Here is a 20908-nt window from a genome sequence, read left to right as displayed (position 1 = left end):
GCTGAAAAAAGAGAATGTTTGTAATGACTCTTGTGGAAATTGGAAAGAAGAAACATACACACAAAAATTGCAGAATGGTACTGAAATTGGAGACCACAAATTTTTAAGGGCACCCACACCTCATCAATGATCTTTTTCTAGAATGGTGGTTCTCAACTTTGACTACACATTGAAATTTCCAGGGGAAGTTTATAAAATACTCCTCTAGATTCAGCAAGATCCGGGACAAGACCAACATACAGAAGCCAATCACATTTCATGTAGAATTTAAAATTAAACACAATACTATTGATAATCACTGAAGAAAATGCAATGCTTAGACATGTATATACTTAGCAAAACATATACAGGATCTGTGCACTAAAAATTGCAATATTCTGGTGAAAGAAATAAAAAAGACCTAAATAAGTGGGAAAAATGCATTGTGTTCATGCATTGAAAGACTCAACATAGTAAAGATGTCAGCTCTCCCTCAAGCGACCTATAGGTTTAATGTAATTCCTGTCAAAATCACAGGGAATGTTGCAAACGTATTATTTTTAAATTTACATGAAAAGGTACATAGCTTAGAACTGCTAAAACAATCTTGGAAAAGAATAAGTTGAGAGGAACCAGTTTTTAATATAAACCCTATTATCTAGCTACAGTAATTAGGACAGTGTGGTACTGGAGAAGGAGGAAAGACCTAGACTGACAAAGTAGAGATCCCAGAAAGAGACCCATCAAATATGCTCAGCTGATTTTTCACAAAATCAGGCACAAAAGCAATTCAATGGAGGAAAGACCGCCTTTTCAACAGCTTTTGCTGGCACAATTAGACATCCTGGGGGAGGAAAAAGAACCTTGAAACCTTAACCCTTATACAAAAATTAACTAAAAGTGGATCACGAATTTAAATGTAAAACATAAAAATGTTATTTTATTTTAAAAGATTTTATTTATTCATGAGAGACACAGACAGAGAGAGACAAAGGCAGAGGGAGAAGCAGGCTCCCTGCGGGGAGCACGATGCAAGACTCAATCCTGGAACCCCGAGATCGCAACCAAAGGCAAACACTCAACCGCTGAGCCACCCAAGTGCCCCTTAAAATTTTAGAGAAATGGGAAAATTTTTTTCAGCATCTAAGGTTAGGCAAAGAGTTCTTGAACTTGACACCTGAAGCAAAATCCATAAAAGGAAAATGGAGAAATTGGGATTCACCAAAATTAAAATCTTTGCTTTGTGAAAGACCTTGTAACAGGATCTGCAGACAGAGACAAGCTACAGGCTGGAAGAAAATATTTGCTAACCACATATCTAACAAAGCAGTAGTTTCTAGTCTATATAAAGAATTCTTAAACTCCACAGTATGAATAACAATCCAGTTAGAAAATTAGCAAAAGCTATGAAGAGACATTTCATGAAAGGGGTTTTAAAAATGGCAAATAGGCACATGAATATGTGTTCACTATTATTAGCCATTAAGGAGATACAAATTAAAATTCCAGTAAGATATCACTGCATATTGATCAAAATGCCTTAAAAAAATAGTGATGAGAGCAAATGCTTATGAGGATGCAGAGAAGCCAGATCACTCCTATATCTCTGGTGGGATATTCAATAGTCCTATGACTCCAGAAAAACAGTTTGGCAGTTTTGTATAAAACTGAAACTCAGGGCACCAGAGTGGCTCAGTGGTTGAGCATCTGCCTTCAGTTCAGGTCATGATCCTGGGGTCCTAGGATCAAGTTCCACATGAGTAAATAAATGAAATCTTAAAAAAAATTTAAAAAAATTTTAAAACCTGAAATGCACCTATCATATGACCCAGTGATTGTACTCTTGGGCATTTATCTCACAGAAATGAAAACTCCTATTCCATTTTATTTACGCAAAATCTATACACAGATGCTCACTGGAGCTTTATCTGTTATATCCAAAAGCTGGAAACAACCCAGATGTTCAACAGATGAATGGTTAAACTTTTATGAATGGCTAAACATCTATTTTATGGAATCCTACTCAGTAGTGAAAAGGAATGAGCTATTTTATAGAGACATGGAACAATATGAATAAATTTCCAGGGCAGTATGCTGAGTGAAAAAAAGTTAATCCCCAACGGTTGCATACTGTGTAATTCCATTTATATAACATTTTTGAAATGACAAAATTATAGAAACAGAGAACAGATTCCTGGTGGCCAGAAGTCTTGTGGGGAAGTGGAAATGAATATTGCTATAAAAAAGCAACAGTGTCACTTGTGGTGATAGAAGTGTCCTGTATCTTGACTGTATCAATGTTCATAGCCTGAAAGAGGTTTCCATTCGTGGATAAAGGGTAAAAAAAAAAAAAAAAAAAGTACGTTGGCGTGTATTTCCTACAACTGCACGTGAATCTATAATTATTTCAACATAAACAATTTAATTTAAAAATTTTAATAAGCAAAATAAGGAAAAAAATACTGATGCCATGTCCCCACTGCTGAGACTGTGATTAATTGGTCCAAATTGCATCCTGGCCTACAGTTTTGTTTTCTTTTTTTGCAACCCACAGGATTATAATGCATGGCCAAAGTTAAGCAACACTGTTCTAGATGCTTTCAGTGAGTCACTTATAAAAGCACAGAAAGCAAACAGTTGGCCGAACCATAGCTGGAATTTGCAAGATGGATCCACTGAAAACACATTAAGTAGAGAAGTGAGGCTATTGGCAAGGGAACAGCTGAAGAATGCAGAAATATTGGGAGAGTTGGAAGAAAGCAAGAGTACTGTCCCAGAGCTCTAGGAAGCCATGGAAAGGCACAAGTGTGAAAGTGGGGACTGTCCACAGGCCTTCGTTCCACTTCCCTCCCCCATTTACCTTCTCACTGAATGTGCACCCCTGCCATGTAGGTAAGAGGGTTACTATTATTCCCTTTCTACAAGTGATAAAGCTGAGGCTCAGAGAAGTTATATAACCTGCCCAAGATCACATGGCTACTATGTGACAGAACCAAGATGAACCATTCCTCACTACATGCTCACATCAGCTTCGGTTTAAATAAACATTAAAAAAGAACCTCTCTCTCTCTGTGTCTCTCATGAATAAATAAATAAAATCTTTTAAAAAAAAGAACAAAATTTTCCTAAACCCTAAAGGTACAAAAAATTGAACACCTGATGGTTCAAACTGCTGTTTTACTTATTTGGGTAAACTTCACCTACGAGTGAGGTCTCAGAATAAATAGGACAATAATAAAAACATATTTCTTTGAAATCTTCTCTAAACTTCCATCAATTAAAAACATATAGAAGTAAAATGTTTGGGCAGGTGCTTCAGCTTTGAGGGAAAGTATTTAAGACAGTTTTGAAATAGTGACTTGCAAAAGTACATACAGCACTTCTAAGCAAGATGAAAAATAAAACACATATGGCAAAGGTTCAAGATATGAAGGAGAGTTATCCATACTGACCTAGTTTGACAGGTTTCTCCAGATGCAGCAAGGATAGATCATCCGTAGGAGGGAACTGTGTGAAGCCAGGGTGAGTGTATACAGCTTTCACTGGTATCAAATCACTATTTCCTGGGTTTGAGAGGTAACTTTTTCCTATTACCAGGCCATCTGTGACAGTACTTGTCATAAGAAAAAGGAATGGGGGAAATAGATACCATTTTTAATGAGGTCACAATTTTTCAAAATTACTAAAAATATATTCTCTAACATTTCCAATCTACATTAGAATCTTTGTTATCTTGAATTCTTAGAAGATGGGGGATTCTTATTAATTTGATCTTTGAGAAGAATTAAGGTATCTAGTTTCTTGTCTTCATAACATCAAACAAAAAAATGATTTAGTATTTCTTGACAAGACTCATGATGCCTCAGGATAATGATTCCATGCATTATTAAAACCATAATATTACACATTATATGATATACTTATATAATGGTCACTGAAACCTATTCTGAAAGTTATAGTTACTCTACTTCCTAATACAATGTTTCTCAAAGAAATGTCTAGGAACTACACGCATTAAATCTGGCATGTGCCAAAAATGCAGGATTCCAGACATAACTCATCAAGTCAAAATTCAGAATTAAGATTCTAAGATTTCATAGCAAACTCCCCAGGTAATTTTGAGCACATGAAAGTCTGAAAATCACCTTATTAAGGAGAACTTCTTGTGATTTCTCTATATCAAAGGAGTTGGGGATGATAAAAAAAAGTTTTTGATTCTTTGAAGATTCCTGCCCACCAAGTTATTTGAGCAGACACTTTTATTATAAAGCCTATTTTAGAGGCATTTAACTATGGGCCATCACTACTTCTGGGAGGCCAGAATTAAAAACATCAACCTAAGACTTCCCTGAGGAAGGAGTTTTCAGATATCTCCCTATCACACTGAGACCAAGATTCAGTGAACATTTTTTAAAATGTTTCTTTTAAAGGACATTCTTTAAAATTCTTTGAAAGATGATACTTACTTTGAGAGTGGGTATGATGATCAGTAGTCAGTAGAGTAGAGCAAGAAGGAAACGAATTCACATTTGAGCACTCCTGCGCTCTAGGTAAGGTGTTAAGAAGCTGATGCAAAAATGTGAAGATATTACGTCCATTTTATAGATGGGGAAAGAGGGACTTATTGTTACTTAGAAACTAAATTACACCTGGAAGCCAGAGGCACCTTTTAAAATGAAAAGCTGTAAGGCAAACATATTAGAGAAGCGCAAAGCGTCATCATCCTAGTATGTTCATTCATTTGCAGGGTGGGGGCTGATCAGTGGGAGCTGAATGTTTCTTGTGATGTGGGGAGAGGAGTACACCCACTGCAGGTGGTCAAACAGCTCCGGCGCCCCCTGCACCGCAGAGGCACACACCTAAAGTTACAGTGCGCTGCCGTCAGGACCCACTGCTTCGCAATCAGAGCCCCTCCACACAAATGTTGTCCTTGGCGCTGCACTGACCAGCCAGGGCCACGACCTTGCAGGTGCAGCATGGCCACCAGCCATCCGGGGCTCCCCACGTTCAGCTGGCAGCATATTTGTGTTTCTCTCAGATCTTTGCATTAGAAATGGGTCAACAACTGGAATTCCACATGTGTCTGGGGGTGGCTGTTTTCCAGTATTGCTTTCTACTGTTATCTCTGAGAAAGGTAACAACAAAACATTACAAAGACTTATCGGTGTCTACTAAAATCTCAGAATGGAGCTGCTTATTTATTTTGTAAGTTCAAAACTAGGATTCTTAGCAAGAGATGAGATTTCTCTTTTCTTCCATTGCTTTATTTTTTTAATGATTTTTTAAAGATTTATTTATTTATTTATTCATGAGAGAGAGAGAGAGGGACAGAGACACAGGCAGAGGGAGAAGCAGGCTCCATGCAGGGAGCCTGACATGGGACTTGATCCCGGGACTCCAGGATCACACCCCAGGCTGAAGGCGGCGCTAAACCGCTGAGCCACCCAGGCTGCCCTAATGATTTTTTTAAAACAAATTTATTTGAGGGATGCCTGGGTGGTCAGTGGTTTAGCGTCTGCCTTCAGGCCCAGGGCATGATCCTGGCACACGGGATCGAGTCCCACATCGGGCTCCTTGCGAGGAGCTTGCTTCTCCCTCTGCCTGTGTCTCTGCCTCTGTGTGTGTGTGTGTGTGTGTCTCTCATGAATAAATAAATAAAATCTTTAAAAACTTTTTGAGAGAGAACAAGCACAAACAGGGGGAGAGGCAGAAGGAGAGGGAGTTGCAGACTCCCTGCTGAGCAGGGAGCTGGACATGGGGCTCCATCCCAGGACCCCAGGATCATGACCTGAGCTGAAGGCAGATGCATAACCAACTGAGCCATCCAGGCATCCTCTTCCATTGCTTTTAAAATGAACAAAAGTCAATAGCATTAATATACACCTTTACATACATCTTTAGACAAATCAGAACATACATTGATCTTTAAAATTTTACACTTAATCAAGAAATTACTGGACGTTGTTCTTTCTTTGGCATTATTGGTGTTACCCCGGTATAACACATCTAGACATATCAAAAGACTTCATACTATGTGTATTCCAAGTACAATTTATGTAGAAAGGAAAAACATAAAGAAACAAAATTTCTGGTAATGTGTTACTGCATTCTCAGATTGAAAGAGAACTACCAGGGAATTAAAAACAAGAGACTTATTCAAGTATATCCTGAAATATGAAGAAAATTAAGCTTCCTCATAACCTGTAATTTGGGAATTATAAGATATGCTCATTTGTTAAGTGCTTGAGATTTTCTTAACACCAGAAGTCTATTTATTTATTTTTTAAAGATTTTATTTATTTATTCATGAGAGAGGGGGTAGGCAGAGACACAGGCAGAGAGAGAAGCAGGCTCCATGCAGGGAGCTCGATGTGGGACTCAATTCTGGGATCCCAGGATCATGCCCTGAGCCACCCAGGCATCCGAGAAATCTATTTAAAACAAAGATTCTCTACACAGTGGATTTATTTATTCAATACTTGTGTCAAAATTCACTTCTGGGACGCCTGCATGGCTCAGTGGTTGAGTGTCTGTCTGCCTTCGGCTCAGAGCATGATCCCAGGGTTCCAAGATCAAGTACCACATCGGGCTCCCTTGCAGGGAGCCTGCTTCTCCCTCTGCCTGTGTTTCCACATCTCTCTCTGTGTCTGTCATGAATAAATAAGTAAAATCTTTTTAAAATTTTCATTTCTACTTTCTCTTCAGATATGTATAGAACATAGATTCCCTCCTCCTTTTGGATTTATATGTCAAAAAATGCAAATCTTCAAAATTAAGACTCTCCTAGATCATAGAAAAAAGAAAAAAACCCACAAAAGTATTTATTCAACATGTTTTGTACCTTAAGGTTTACTGCCTTACTGCATTTTAATCTGTGTATGTGGTAACTCTTAGACCTTTGGACTGTTTGTACACGTGTTTAACAGCAATATTTTATTAGTATTCAATTAAATTGTTTTCAACTTCTAAAAAAAAGAAATGCTTAAAAGAAGAAATGAAGCAGCCTAAATATTTTTACCATGTGAATAAAGGGTCATGAGTATATGTAAAGATATAGAGATGAAAAGATAAGAGCAATGGACACAGGGGCGCCTAAGTGGCTCTGTCATTCAAGCGCTGGACTCTTGATTTCACCTCAGGTGATAATCTCAGGATCATGGAATCAAGCCCTGAATACTCAGCTCCCTCTAAAAAATAAATAAATAAATCTTAAAAAAAAAAAAAAAAAGGAGCAATGGAGACCTAAGGGTCTGCAGTTTGCACACTCCTTACACAATTAAAAAATCACACCTATAAGATGATAGAGTTCATTAGTCTATGGCTCAAATCAAGGACTTTTCTAGAACTCATTTATTTCCCTTCTCTTACAAAAGACAAAGTGACATCAAAAAGAACTTTTTTTTTTTTTTTTAAGATTTTATTTATTTATTTGAGTGAGAGAGTGAATGAGTGGGGAAAATGGCAGAAGAAGGCTCCCACTGAGCAGGGAGCCTGATGTGGGCCTAGATCCCAGGACTCTGGGATCATGACCTGAGCCAAAGGCAGATGTTTAACTGACTGAGCCACCTAGATGCCCCCAAAAAGAACTTTGTATTGATTGTTGATTATTAGAATTCTTCCTAGAATTACACTTCAAAAGAATCTCCTACTAACAGATTCATTTGGCTTTTTAATCTTAAGCACAATTAATGAAATTCTGACTTAAAAGTAGATTGGATAAATAGAAAAGTCATTACATGTGTTTCTAGTTTATGCAGAGAAGTTAGTATACATCCTAACAAAATATTCTTTTTTGGCAGGAGGTGTGTTTTGGGGGATTTAGGTGTTGTTATTTAATGAAACCAAGACGGTAACAGAGACATGGAAACACAGCGAGCTCCACCTTTGTTTCAGCCTCAATCTCCCCATGGATTTTTTTAAATAGCAACTGTCTGACTTTTATGTTTATAATTATTTCTTAAGTAAACACACACACACACACACACACACACACACCAGTTAACTGTTACCATGAATGGTCTACCTAAACTACCAAGGTCTTGTGCCTTAAGGAATGGTTTGAAATGGAGTTATCCTGTTTTGAGTATTAAAACAGGATGACTACCAGGGACCCACAAACCAGTGTTTCACAGGTTCTACTTTGATATATATGGTATCTGCTTTAATAAATATTTAAAAATACTTACCATTGATAGGCAGTCGGGCCCCCATACTACTTTTTTGTAATGCTTCTGATTTATATCTTCCAAAATAAGTTTAAAACCTCTTTATCCCACAGACATATCAGTTTTAAAATTCAGAGTCAGGTAAGCACCACTGGATATCAAGACAAATTCTTCCTTGGAACCACATAAATGAGCTGCAATGTGAGGTATACACAGTAATTAAAATACTTCTGCTGTGAAGTAACATAGGTAAAAGAGGGCAAGGTGGGGACATTAAATTCCATACTGTTAATATTGACAAAGGAATGATTATCAATGTAAAAATCAAGATTTGTGGAATGGAATTCATGTTTGATTGCAACAATGGAAAGATACAGATTTTAAATGACCAAAGGGATGAAAATGACATACAACTCTATGGCAATCTGTGAACATAAGGATGAGAAAAGAGACATGGTGGTGAAGGCAAAGGGACAGAGAAACAAAAGTAATAGGACAGTGTTCTGGACTGAATATTTGTGCCCCCTGCCACCCCCACAATTTTATAGGTTGTAATCCTCATCCCAAATGTGATGATATTAGGGGGTGGGGCCTTTAGGAAGTGATTAGGTCACACTGGAACCCTCATAAATGGAACTAATGCCCTTATAAAAGAGACCCAGAGAACTCTCACTCTTTTCTTGCCATGTGAGGACAGAGTAAAAAGACAGCTATGAATCTGTAAGTGAACTCTTACTAGACACCAAATCTTGGACTCCCAAGCCTCCAGAACTGTGAGAAATAAATGCTTGTTTTTTAAGCCACCTAGTTTGCAGTATTTGTGTTATAGAAGCTCCAAATGGCTAAGACACTCAGACTGCCCAAATGCAGACTAATGACGATCCTTTCTTAATTCAGAAATACAAAGGTTGTTACAAAGGTGGTCCTGAGAGTGGTAGGACATCTGCTGTCATTTACCTGTACATGCTATAATTTAAATTCTTTCAAAATAAAACAATGATACATTATTGATTTGTCTTAAAGATAATGTTATCTCAAAAATCTGACAAAGAAAGATAGGGAATAGGGGAATAGTTAACTTCTACATCATTCTTATCTTTGATGAATCTGCCTGGCGAACTGGATATGATGGGGGAACTTCTGGGATGCCCCATGTCAAGGAAAAGGACTCTGGGTAGAGTCAATAAACTTGCCAGAAGTTTTAAATAATGTAAAAGGGAACATATTACTGTTTAAACATTTTTTGAAAGACAATATTTGGGGGTGAGAGAAGATGGGTAGAAGTTACAGAAAAGAAAGTGGAAAATTTCCAGTTGTGGATCAGTGAAATAGCATAGCTTAATGCTTACAGGCACAGATCCTACAGCCAAACTGCTGGTTTACACTACCTCTGCCATTTATTAACTCTGTTGCTCTGGGCAATCTCTCTCTGCCTTAATTTCTCAATGGAAAATAAAAAATCATATAATGGAAATAAAAATCATATTCAAATGGGATTTTATAAATTGATATTTGTAAATTATTGTGTTTGTTTAAATAAAAAAACCTCAGCAAATTATTAGACAGATAGTTTTTGAACAGTTGGAGAAGGAATCAATGGTCACAAGAAGCCAGCATGGGATCCTTAACATGCCACATTCAAGTAACCTAATTAATTTTTTTTGTAAGGGCTAATTAGATGATGTCTAGGGGGAAGAAGATAAACTTAATCTTGATTGCAATGAAGCACTTAATAAAGTATCTTATGATATCCTGTGAACAGATATTAAATGTAAGTAGATAATTAAGTGGCAAGGAAGTTTCACAGACGATTAAATAACCATACAATATTAACTTGAAGGAAAGGTCTCAATGGTATGGAAATGGTTCTATCTTGGTTCTGTCAAATACAGTATTTATATTAATAACTTAGAAATACAGACAACATATTTACAAAATGTGTAGGTTTAAAATGGGTGAGAAGGGAATTATGTCAATATAGAATCTTAGAGATGATTTAGTTCATTCTTTTATCTGACACTGAGTTTGTTCTAAGATAACCTTGGACATATGACTCATCACCTTGAGGATATGACATGGAACTTATTAGCATTTTCTCTTTTTGAACAGTTCTAATTGCATGTTCTTCATGTTGAATCAAAAGGCATCAATGGAACGTGTCACATGGTTGGGGTAGGACCCAAGAATACAAGTGTTTGAATCAGAGTGCATGAGTTTGAATCCCACTTTCCCTACTTTTTAGTTACATCCCTAGGAACAAGTTACTCAATCTTTTTTTGACTTGGTTTCTTTATATTTAAAATGAGGATAAATGTAACCTATCTCTACAGGAGAGTTAAGAAAATTAAAAGAGCTATATGTTCTTAGGACTGTGCCTAAATAATGGTAAATATTCAATAATGATTAGATATCATTAGGTAGAACAAATTTCATATTTGGCCTGAGAGTCTCTAAGAATTCCACAAATATTTGAAAGGAAGAATTGTGATCCTTCTGTCTTTTTTCTTCTCTGAGGTAAACACTCCCAAGTGCCCACGCCCTTCGGCATCCTGGTCATTGTGCTCTATGTTCGTTTCAGTGTTCTAGTTTGTCAATGTTCCTTAAAACTGTTGTTTGACTGAGGTTAGTATTTAAAAACCAGTAGGGCAGGAGTAACAGCCTGGAAGATAAGACACAGACTGAAGATTTGTAAGACTGAGCTAGTGCATGCCTACTAAGTGCCAACACTAAATTTCATGGAAGGGAACAGATTCCGTTTACTTGTAATTCTTTACTAACAGTGCTCTGAAATGTTATCATTTGATACCTCTGATATTTTGATTGCAAACATCCTGCTTTCTAATCACCACCTCCTATCTCTCCAACTTATTAGTGTTTCTCTACTATAATTGTTTCGTCTCACCATCACCTTCTAGTTGTCAATCTCATATACTTTCTAAATCCAGTGGCCTCTAAGAAAAGAGAGAGATTTTGCTGTAAAGAGAATCAGAGAAATGGGGCAATAGCTACATTTCTTGTTCTATTTTTGTTGTTTTTTAAAGGTTTTATTTATTTGAATGAGAGAGAGAGAGAGAAAGCACAAGCAAGGGGAAGGGGCAATGGGAGAGGGAGACTCTCCACCGAGTGGGGAACCCAATGCAGGACTCCATCCCAGGATCCTGGGATCATGACCTGGGCTGAAGGCAGACATTTAACTGACTGAGCCACCCAGGTGCCCTGCTCTATTTTATTTTAAATGATGGGTAATACTAGAACTGATGAGAGTGACAGTGGAGATCAATCATGTCTGAGAGAGAATAACTAGAGGAAATTTGTAACATAATAATTCTCAAATTTTTATCCCTGGCCCAAATTCTGCCTCTGGCTCAAGAGTTCTACTGATAGCTACCTATTATCAACTCAACCTGGATGTATCAGAGCATTAAGAATTTAACATGGCATGGGCACCTGGGTAGCTTAGTGGTTGAGCGTCTTCCTTTGATTCAGGTCATGATCTTAGGGCCCTGGGACTGAGTCCCACATCAGACTCCCCACAGGGAGCCTGCTTCTCCCTCTGCCTATGTCTCTGCCTCTCTGTGTGTCTCTCATGAATAAATAAAATCTTAAAAACAAAAAAAGAATTTAACATGGCATCAATAGATCTCTCCCTACAGATCTAGTTCTCCCTCTAGTACTTCCTATCTTTGTCAATGCTACCACCCCCAGCCTCTCACACCAGAATCATCCTTGATTTGCATATTTAATTCCTTATGCAATTCACCCAGAAATCCTATTAGTTCTATCTCCACATCTGTCCACTTCACTTGCACTGCACTCCATTGTTGCTACCCTCTTTAAGACAATATCTATTGTTTAAAAACAGTACTAATAGAACATTCTGCAATGATGGAACATTCTGTATAAGACCTGTGCACTACGGTAGTCACTCACTACATGCAGCAATTGAGCATGTGAATATGGCCAATACCATCTTTTACTCATTTTAACTAATTTAAATTTAAATAACAAGGGCTGGACAGTGCAGGTCTAGAATAACACAAGAGCCTCATAACTTTAGACATAATTCACCCTGCCACCCTGAAACTCACTCCTGACACAGCAGCTAGAGCATCCTCCAAATTACTCCCTCATCAAAAAACTTTTGACCTCCCTTTGGATTGGAACAAAATCCAAACTCATTATCACAACCTGAGCTGCACAGTGGCAAAGCCTCTCTCTCCCCTCATTCCAGTCTGTCACCACTCAGTCTCCAATCACTCTACCCCCTGACATCTCCCCAACTTAACAAGCTTTTCCCACATGTAAGCCAACTTTCTCACTTATTTTTTTCATCAGATATTTACTAAGTATTGAGTAGTGCTCTACCAATGTGCTGGAGAAACAGCAATGAGTAAGAGACTAGGACCTGTTCTCAGGAGACCTGTTCCATTCTGGTGGAATGAGACAGATTAGAAACAAATATATACTCTTCCACGTCATGATAAATGCTGAGAAGACAAGATGAAGGAGGCCTATTTACATCATGTGATGCAAGCCTTAGATGAGGTAACATTTGAACAGACACCTGAGTGAACTGAGGCAATGTACCCTTCCTCTGCAACTTACTCCCTTCAGATTTGCTTTTGACAATCAGTAATTATTTGATTATTTAATGTTATATAATATTATCATTTTCTTATTTATTGTCTCTTTCCAAGAGAAGATGGCAGAGATCATTTCTGATTTGTTCACCATTGTGTCTCCAGTGTGCCCAACCCATGAGGTAATGCTTGGTAATGAATAAATTCAGCCTGTACATTTAATGTAGTGTTTACTAGTTACTGATGTCTTACATTCATATGGAAAATGGAGGATGACCAGATGAGCCTTAATTTTGGTAATTTATGTTCATTAAAATATTGTAAAAGCATTGCAGTGGAAACTATTTGGATGTTATGGACCACTCCATTTACACATTGACAAATAATTAAAAACCAGTTAAAAAGTGATGAATTCTACTTACATGAATAAAAAGATTTATTAAAAAGAGATAACATGGTTCCATATATGGGATAGCCCATTTAACTAGCTGGGAGATTAGCAATGGGAATCCATGTTCAGTGGTTTAAATATCTTTATATAAATTGCATGTTCATTGTAATGAAGTTATATAAACATATAAAATTGTATAAACTATCAAACTAATGATAGCTTCCTTTTTTTATAGAGATTTATATAAGCTGATTATATGAATGAGTAGTCTTATTTATAATCATCTGACACTTCTGAATTTTTAACTTATCAGAACTTTAAAGAGGAATAATGTTGCCAGATAGAAAAATACTAAAGAGTAAGAAAGACAAAAGTAGCCCCTGACATTCAGAAATGGGTTTGGCGCTCACAGCTAGACCGTGATGTTCTCTTATTGGCCATAAACAATCTCACAGAACAGCAACATCAGACAGGACTCTTTGTATCTATGATGAGGTGAAACAAAAACAAGGTCATGTGCTACCACCAAAATACCAAACATTGACCTCTCATGACTAAAGTGAGGGCTTGCCACTTCTTTACCAAATGCAGTTTTATCCTTATTCTGGCAAGCCTCCCTATGATTGAGATACCTAAACATAAAATTGCTCCACTTCCTAAAAGCAACCAATCTAGAGCAAAATCCACTTCCTTAGATCCTCTCCAAAATTACCTAACCAAAGTCCAAATCCTATTGTAGGCTCTTCCTAACTCCCTCTGACTGAGACACCCCATGGTGTGATCCCGGGGTCTTGGGCTGAAGGGCATTGGTGAGAGTTAGGGTTACAGAGTCTGATGCTATAGATACCTCGTATTAATCTTAAGGAGGACTAATAGCTTGAAATGTTGTATCTGCCTCCCTGCCCCGCCAAGACTCTAAAAGAGTCCTTGATAGGAACCAAATTCACTGATAAGAAAAAGCTAGATACGTTTAGAATTTCAAAGCAAATTGCTGAGCTTATTGGTGTTATATATCCTGTAATATCAAAGAAGAGGTCAAGGTCCTGGAAAAAGATTGTATCAAAACTCTCCTCTTGCTCTTCTGGATGGTGGATTGTAAGGGCATCCTGAGGAGAACTCGTTGGAGACTGAAAGTGATGCAGTATTGGATTACAAAAATCTTTCAAAAAGTTTTCTTCTATGAGTCAGTTTCAGAACAGGATATTGCCTGACAGTCGAGTGTGATAGACACCATGTGGCCAATAAATCTCTGAAGATTATTATTCAAATGAATTGGCCTTTTTCTCCTTTTAAATTTATCCTGGGTCTAAAAAGAAACGCTTTTACTTTGAGGATGAAACCTGACTAAACAAATTTTCAAAAAGTTACCTAAAAATGCAGTTCAGAAATTGAAAACTCGTAAAATAAAAGGCCTCCTGAGAAAAACAAAATTAGGGGGCCCCCTAATGGTAAAAGGAGATAAGAATCAGGGCTAAAATTGGGAAGAGCTAGAAGTAACCAGTCAAGATCCAGTGAGTGTGGGCTCAAGCCCATCCCATTGTGCTCAATAGTGCTCTGGGATTCTGATGAAGGATCTCATGAAAAATCACTGACAACAAATTATGTTTCCAAGGCAAATGAAGGTCATATTTTCCAAATATATGCATTGTATAAATGCTTACATGAATTCCACTTAATGGAGGCCACTTAAGAAAGATCAGTTTACCAAGTAATCTTGATTGCTGATCTGGTCCATCATAAATACTGAAGTAATCCCATTCACAGTTCTAAGATTCTTCTGTTGTAAGGTCTTTAACCACTGCCTTCACTTTATTTCCTGACATGGAATAAAAAGTCCAAGTGCAGTTCAGCATGTTGGGATAAATGTTAGGATAATTGGGAGATGATCTCAGCAGAACTAACTGGAATCAAATCTAATACTGGACATCCTTGAGGCAAAAAAGAAAAAAATATATTTAACACAATAATCAAGGAGCTAAGTTATTTTCTGACTCCAGTTTTATTTATTTATTTTTTTAAAGATTTATTTATTTATTTATGATAGAGAGAGAAGCAGAGACACAGGCAGAGGGAGAAGCAGGCTCCATCCCGGGAGCCTGACGTGGGATTCGATCCTGGGCCTCCAGGATCGTGCCCTGGGCCAAAGGCAGGCGCTAAACCGCTGCGCCACCCAGGGATCCTGACTCCAGTTTTAATGTCTACGACTAGGTCATTACAACCAAAATGGTTGTTTTGACTTTTATTAACTTTTGTCACTCTTTCTTCCTATCCACAGTTCCTTATGTATACTGACACAGAATTTGAATGACTTTTGTTTTTGAAAAAGTAACCCCTCCAAAAGAAGGCAGACTGAAGTTCTTTGACTTCAATTCACAAACTGAATTGCTAAATCACCCAGATCCACATTTCAATGTAACTGTTGCTTACATTTAATTATTATCAATCTTATTTAATGTTCATGATCATGAGAAATAGATTTTATCATCTTCAGTCCACAGATGATAGTGGTCTACCACTTTGGTATTCAATAGATATGTCCTAAGACTTTTAGGACTTACCCAAATTTGCAAATGCCACAAAAATATTTCATTTCCTATATAGTGCAGGAAAAGATAACTTCGACACCATAAAATGTGAAGAGAGAACAAGGCAAGCAGGTTGAGAGGTAGACTGAATTCTTGAATAAATTATGTGCTCCTAAAGTTCAGCCTCACAGCACATACAATTCAAATTGCAAACATTTCTCAGAGAAATTTGGATCGCCCTTGGATAGTTGAAATACAGATACTAAAATTCACAAGAACTAAGTGGCTACACCAAAAAAGAGAATTGAAGAATTCAGTGACATTTTGGACCTACTCCAAAAGTTATAGGTATCATCCAACCTGAAAGTAATGTCATCCAAAAGCTGATTTACTTCATCAATAATGTTATCACCTTAGTTTCACTGTACAGTGGTCCAGTGAAGAAAAAACAAAAAAATATATATGAAATCTGAAAGACATAAAATATATGGAAAGAATGGCAATAAATAGATTTTAAAAAGCTACGAGGGCTCCATCAACAAAACGGATGTTTCTCATCCAACTAAAGTTAGATAAACTTTCTCTATCCAACTGAATAAAGGACGACAGCCTCACTCTCTATTCCCTAATGGGCCACAGGTCTCCACTGCCTCTGAAGTTTGACATTAAGGAAATTTACACATTTTACTATAAAATGACTTGAATTAGCCACAAACACCTGAAGGTTTTTGACAGAAGTCAGAGTACACTTCTTACTACATAGTGTTTAGCAGCAAGTGCATTTTCCTCTCTATTTTCATAATATCATATAACCAAAGCCAAGCCAATTGGATTCCTTATCTCCTTTATAGTCTTACCTTTATAATTAACTTTATTTTTTCCTCTCATGGAATCTAGAATAAGAGAATATTTAGTGTCAGTACATCCAACTAAATCTATTTCTGTATTCTTCTAATTATAAAAATGATACATGCTCCTTGTAAAAAATTTCAAAATACAGAGAGTTCAAGGAAAATAAAAGGTCTCAGGGGCACCTGGGTGGCTCAATCAGTTAAGTGTCTGCCTTTATCTCAGGTCATAACCCTGGGGTCCTGGGATAGAGCCTGCATCGGGCTCCCTGCTCAGTGTGGAGTCTGCTTCTCACCCAGCTCCTGCTTGCTCTTTGTCACTCTCTCTGAAGTAAATACATAAAATCTTGGGGGAAAAAAAGGAAGATAAAAAGTCTCCTGTGGTCCATCTTGTAAGTAACCAATACTCATAATATAAGTCTGGCCAGGTCTTCTTCTATGCTGTGTACATATTTTTGAAAAATTGTATGCCACTTTACACCATTAAAACCTTTTCCTACATTTAATTTACTATGACTATTTTTCCTTTTTTTTTTTTTAAGATTTTATTTATTTATTCATGAGACACAGAGAGAGAGGCAGAGACACAGGCAGAGGGAGAAGCAGGCTCCATGCAGGGACCCCGACATGGGACTCGATCCCAGGACTCCAGGATCACACCCCGGGCTGAAGTGGCACTAAACCACTGAGCCACCAGGACTGCCCTATTTTTCCATACTACTAAATATTTCATTTAAATTTTAATGATTCACATAGAGATAACATAATTTGTATTGATATATTTTAATTTATAATCTCAAAAATATGAAAGACAAGTCAGATCTTTAAAAACTACACACATGGGATATAAATTTTGTGTCATTGGCAGTCTCCTGAGTTGACTCCTATTCGTATATTGGCTCTCAGTCAGGAGGATTCCCACAAGCGAATGGATGCATTTCTTTTTTTTTTTCTTTTTTTAAAGAATTTATTTATTAATGAGAGACACAGAGAGAGGCAGAGACATAGACAGAGGCAGAGAGAGAAGCAGGCTCCACACAGGAAGCCTGATGCGGGACCCGACCCCGGGTCTCCAGGATCACGCCCTGGGCTGAAGGCAGACGCCCAAGCACTGAGCCACCCAGGCGTCCCAATGGATGCATTTCTTATCCATTCACTGAATATGGAGCTACCCCCTTACCCTCTTCTCCCTAGTCTGCCCCAGCTGAAATGTCACATCCTTTATTCAAACACACAATTATTGTACACCAGCTGTTTACTAGGCATGGTTTTCGGTTTTGAAGATAATGGCATTAAGTTTGAGCTGCCTATCAGGTATCCAAGTGGAGGAGGATGCAATTGGTGATACAGTGCTAGAGGTCAAAAATAAAAAACAAGTTGGGAGTTATTTGTATATTGAAGGTAGTGAATGCTAAGGATTGGGTAAGGTCACTAAGGAGTACAGGTAAAGAAGAAATAAGAGTACAAGGACCAAATCCAGGGATATCTTTACCTTTAGTGGTAGAGAAAATGAAGAGCAGCCAGCCAAGATCAGTGAAGTAAGAGAGAGCTAAGAAGAATGGTTTCCTGGAGGTCGAGACAAGTAGATTCTAGAAGGAAGAAGACCTCATCTGTGCCAAACGCTGTTTGGGTTGAGAGGGGGAACTCTTGGATATGGACTTAGGGAAGTCATTTTAACTTTGGTAAAACCAATGCCTGTGGAATGGTAACAAAGAAAGCCCTATGGCAATGGATTTAAGAAAAAAAAAAAATGAGGGCAAAAGATGAGACTGTGAGTAGAAATAAATCTCTTGGAGTTCTGTGGTAAGAAAAGAAAGAAACTAAAGTTTTCCTACAATCCCATTGCCATCCTTTACCAAACTGAACAAAATCCCTCTACTGTATATTTTTACTGAACACTATATTTTTTCTTCAAAACAAGACAGTTGCTTTTTTACTTTATATTTTTCTATATGATTATTTCATTATTGACTATTACCCCCACTAAACTATAAACTCTACTAGGGCAGAGACTTTTACCAGACTAAATTAAATTTAATACTTTTAGTAGAAATGCCTCTTTAATTGTATTCCAATTAACATTTTAATGAGTATAAACTGATTAATGTTAAGGATGGAAGCAGTTTTAATACCTGTTCAGAATTAAACCTAAATTGCAAACGTTTTCTCCATGATAATATCTATAATTTGCAATAGTTCTAGATTAATAGCTCTTAATTTTCATAATGCCAACCGTGTCTTCACCCAAAGCACAGGAATGTTGGGCAAAGTATATTTTTCAATAATCTGGTTGCAACCAATATAAATGAACTATTCATCAAACAAGCGAAAAAAGAAACTATTAGTACAGTAAGGAAACTACTTTCAAAAGAGAACTACTTGAAACTTGAAACTTCTATGCTAGGGATAAAGGTTTCCTCCTATATTGTTATAATGATCCAAGTACACAGAAAAATAGATAAAATTCTTAGGTACTTTAAGAAAAAATTATAAATCTGATCAACCTTATACTTTATAGAGGGTTAGCTTGAGGTCTCCACAGATTACAGAAGTGATACTTTATACAATGCCTTTTCCTTCTCCTCTAAAGCAGACCAATAAAATAGAGAATTCAATCTGTTTAATGACAGATTTTTTCCTAATAAAGCACAAAACAAAAAACATAAACATAAACATATATGAAAGCAATAGACTTACCAGAAATATGAAAAGAATATCTCAAAGAAAATTCTTCCATGGCCAAACTGACATTGTATGTGAAAATCAACATCATTAGAGGACCATAAGTCTTTAATGAAGGTGAATTTCCTCCACACAATTTTCCTAACCCAGAATAAAGAAAAAAATAAGCATACGAAAAACTTAGCTCTCACAAAGCAAAATAAAAGTAAGAGGAAAAAAATCCTATTTTTGAAATAATGAATTTATACCATTTATCCACTCCCAAGAATATAAAAATAAGAAAATTAAGCAGAAGAAAATCCTATTAGAATAGAGAGAAAGAGGGCACCTGGGTAGCTCAATGGTTGAGTGTCTGCCTTTGGCTCAGGTCATGATCCTGGGTTCCTGGGATTGAGACCCACGTCAGGCTCCCCACAGGGACCCCGCTTCTCCCTCTGCCTATGTCTCTGCCATTCTTTCTGTGTCTTTCATGAATAAATAAATAAAATCTTAAAAAAAAGAATAGAGAGAAAAATATTTCAGATTCTTGAATCTAAGCAATCCTAAGGAAGGAGCTCTAAACCAACTAGAGCACAGGATCTGTTCCTACAATGTCTAGAATAGTCTAGGTAGATCTCTTTAAAGTGATGTATTATAAAAGAAGATGACACGGTCTAGCTAGGTCTCCAGGGAACAAATTATTCGTCAGGGAACAATAAGCTAGCTAGGTCCTCAGGAAACTTATTCTTGTCACCAGACTGAGATAAAATAAAGATATATAGGGAGTATATTTGAGCTTCAGCTACATACAACCTTCATTTATCTACAGCATAGCCAAATGAATAAGAGGCAAGGTGTAGCAATTGGCATGCTTTCTATGACAAACCATTTCCAATTTTAAGTGATCATACATAGTATTTTTAGAAACAAACATTCTAACAAAGATAGTTTGCTCTAACATTCAATAGTAAGTATCGAAGTTTCAAGTGGACAATTTTAAGAAACTTCTGTCTTATAGAAAAACTCTCTTTTTAGTAGACAGATGGCCAGAGGATCAACTTCATTGTGACAAGAAACGAGATTTAATTTAGATTGTATAGGAACTGATAGGTGAATACTCACTAACCTTTCTTATCTGTGAAAAGAAGCTAATGGTTAAGCCAGGGCTCTATGTTCTCAAAATCATGTGGGTCAGTAGTTTGTCATCTCGTGGGAAATGAACAAAATAAAAATCAAAAGCTCTGGAGACTCTGGTTTTAATTTGAAATTTAATCAAAGCTGAGTCAAAGATATTGGGGCCTATAAATTTATTTTTACAGATTTAAACTTTCTAATACTGATTTATAAACATTCCCTATGCTATTTACCTTATACCTTTCTCAGAGTTATTGGAAATCTGGTTTGTGATTTGTTTTTAAATTTTGTTACTATCGAGGCAGAAGTTTTTAATTATATAGGATTTTTAAATAATTTCCTGTTTCTTCAGGTGCTTTTATATGAGAAAGTCCTTCTCCATCAATAGTTAAGATAATTACCCATTTTTTTCTACTTTGTAAGGAAAATGCTCTTTAATTGGCTCTTGTACAAAGTTATGAAAAATATAATTTACATTTTCCTCTTTGATTTGTAACGCCACATTTCTCATCTATAAATATTGTATGCCTTCCCTTTTGGTTTACTTATTTCTATTCACTTGTGTCTCTATGTGTATTAAAGTATGTTTTAATAATATCTGACAATTTGCCTCATCACTTAAAAA

The 20908-nt window shown here is 36.8% G+C and overlaps 1 protein-coding gene across 1 annotated transcript in view; it reads right to left on the bottom strand.

Moving 5' to 3' along the window:
• Window positions 1-4844: 4844 nt before the first annotated feature.
• The window catches only part of OVCH1 (ovochymase 1), a 73116-nt gene continuing 57052 nt past the window's right edge, over window positions 4845-20908 (bottom strand). The window contains 1 exon segment of the mRNA XM_077871917.1: window positions 4845-5104. Within this exon segment, the coding sequence (XP_077728043.1) occupies window positions 4845-5104 (260 nt within the window).

The sequence above is a fragment of the Canis aureus genome, chromosome 25 (genome assembly GCF_053574225.1).
Source record: "Canis aureus isolate CA01 chromosome 25, VMU_Caureus_v.1.0, whole genome shotgun sequence".
Lineage (NCBI taxonomy): Eukaryota > Metazoa > Chordata > Mammalia > Carnivora > Canidae > Canis > Canis aureus.
This window is presented reverse-complemented; position numbering and strand designations above follow the sequence as displayed.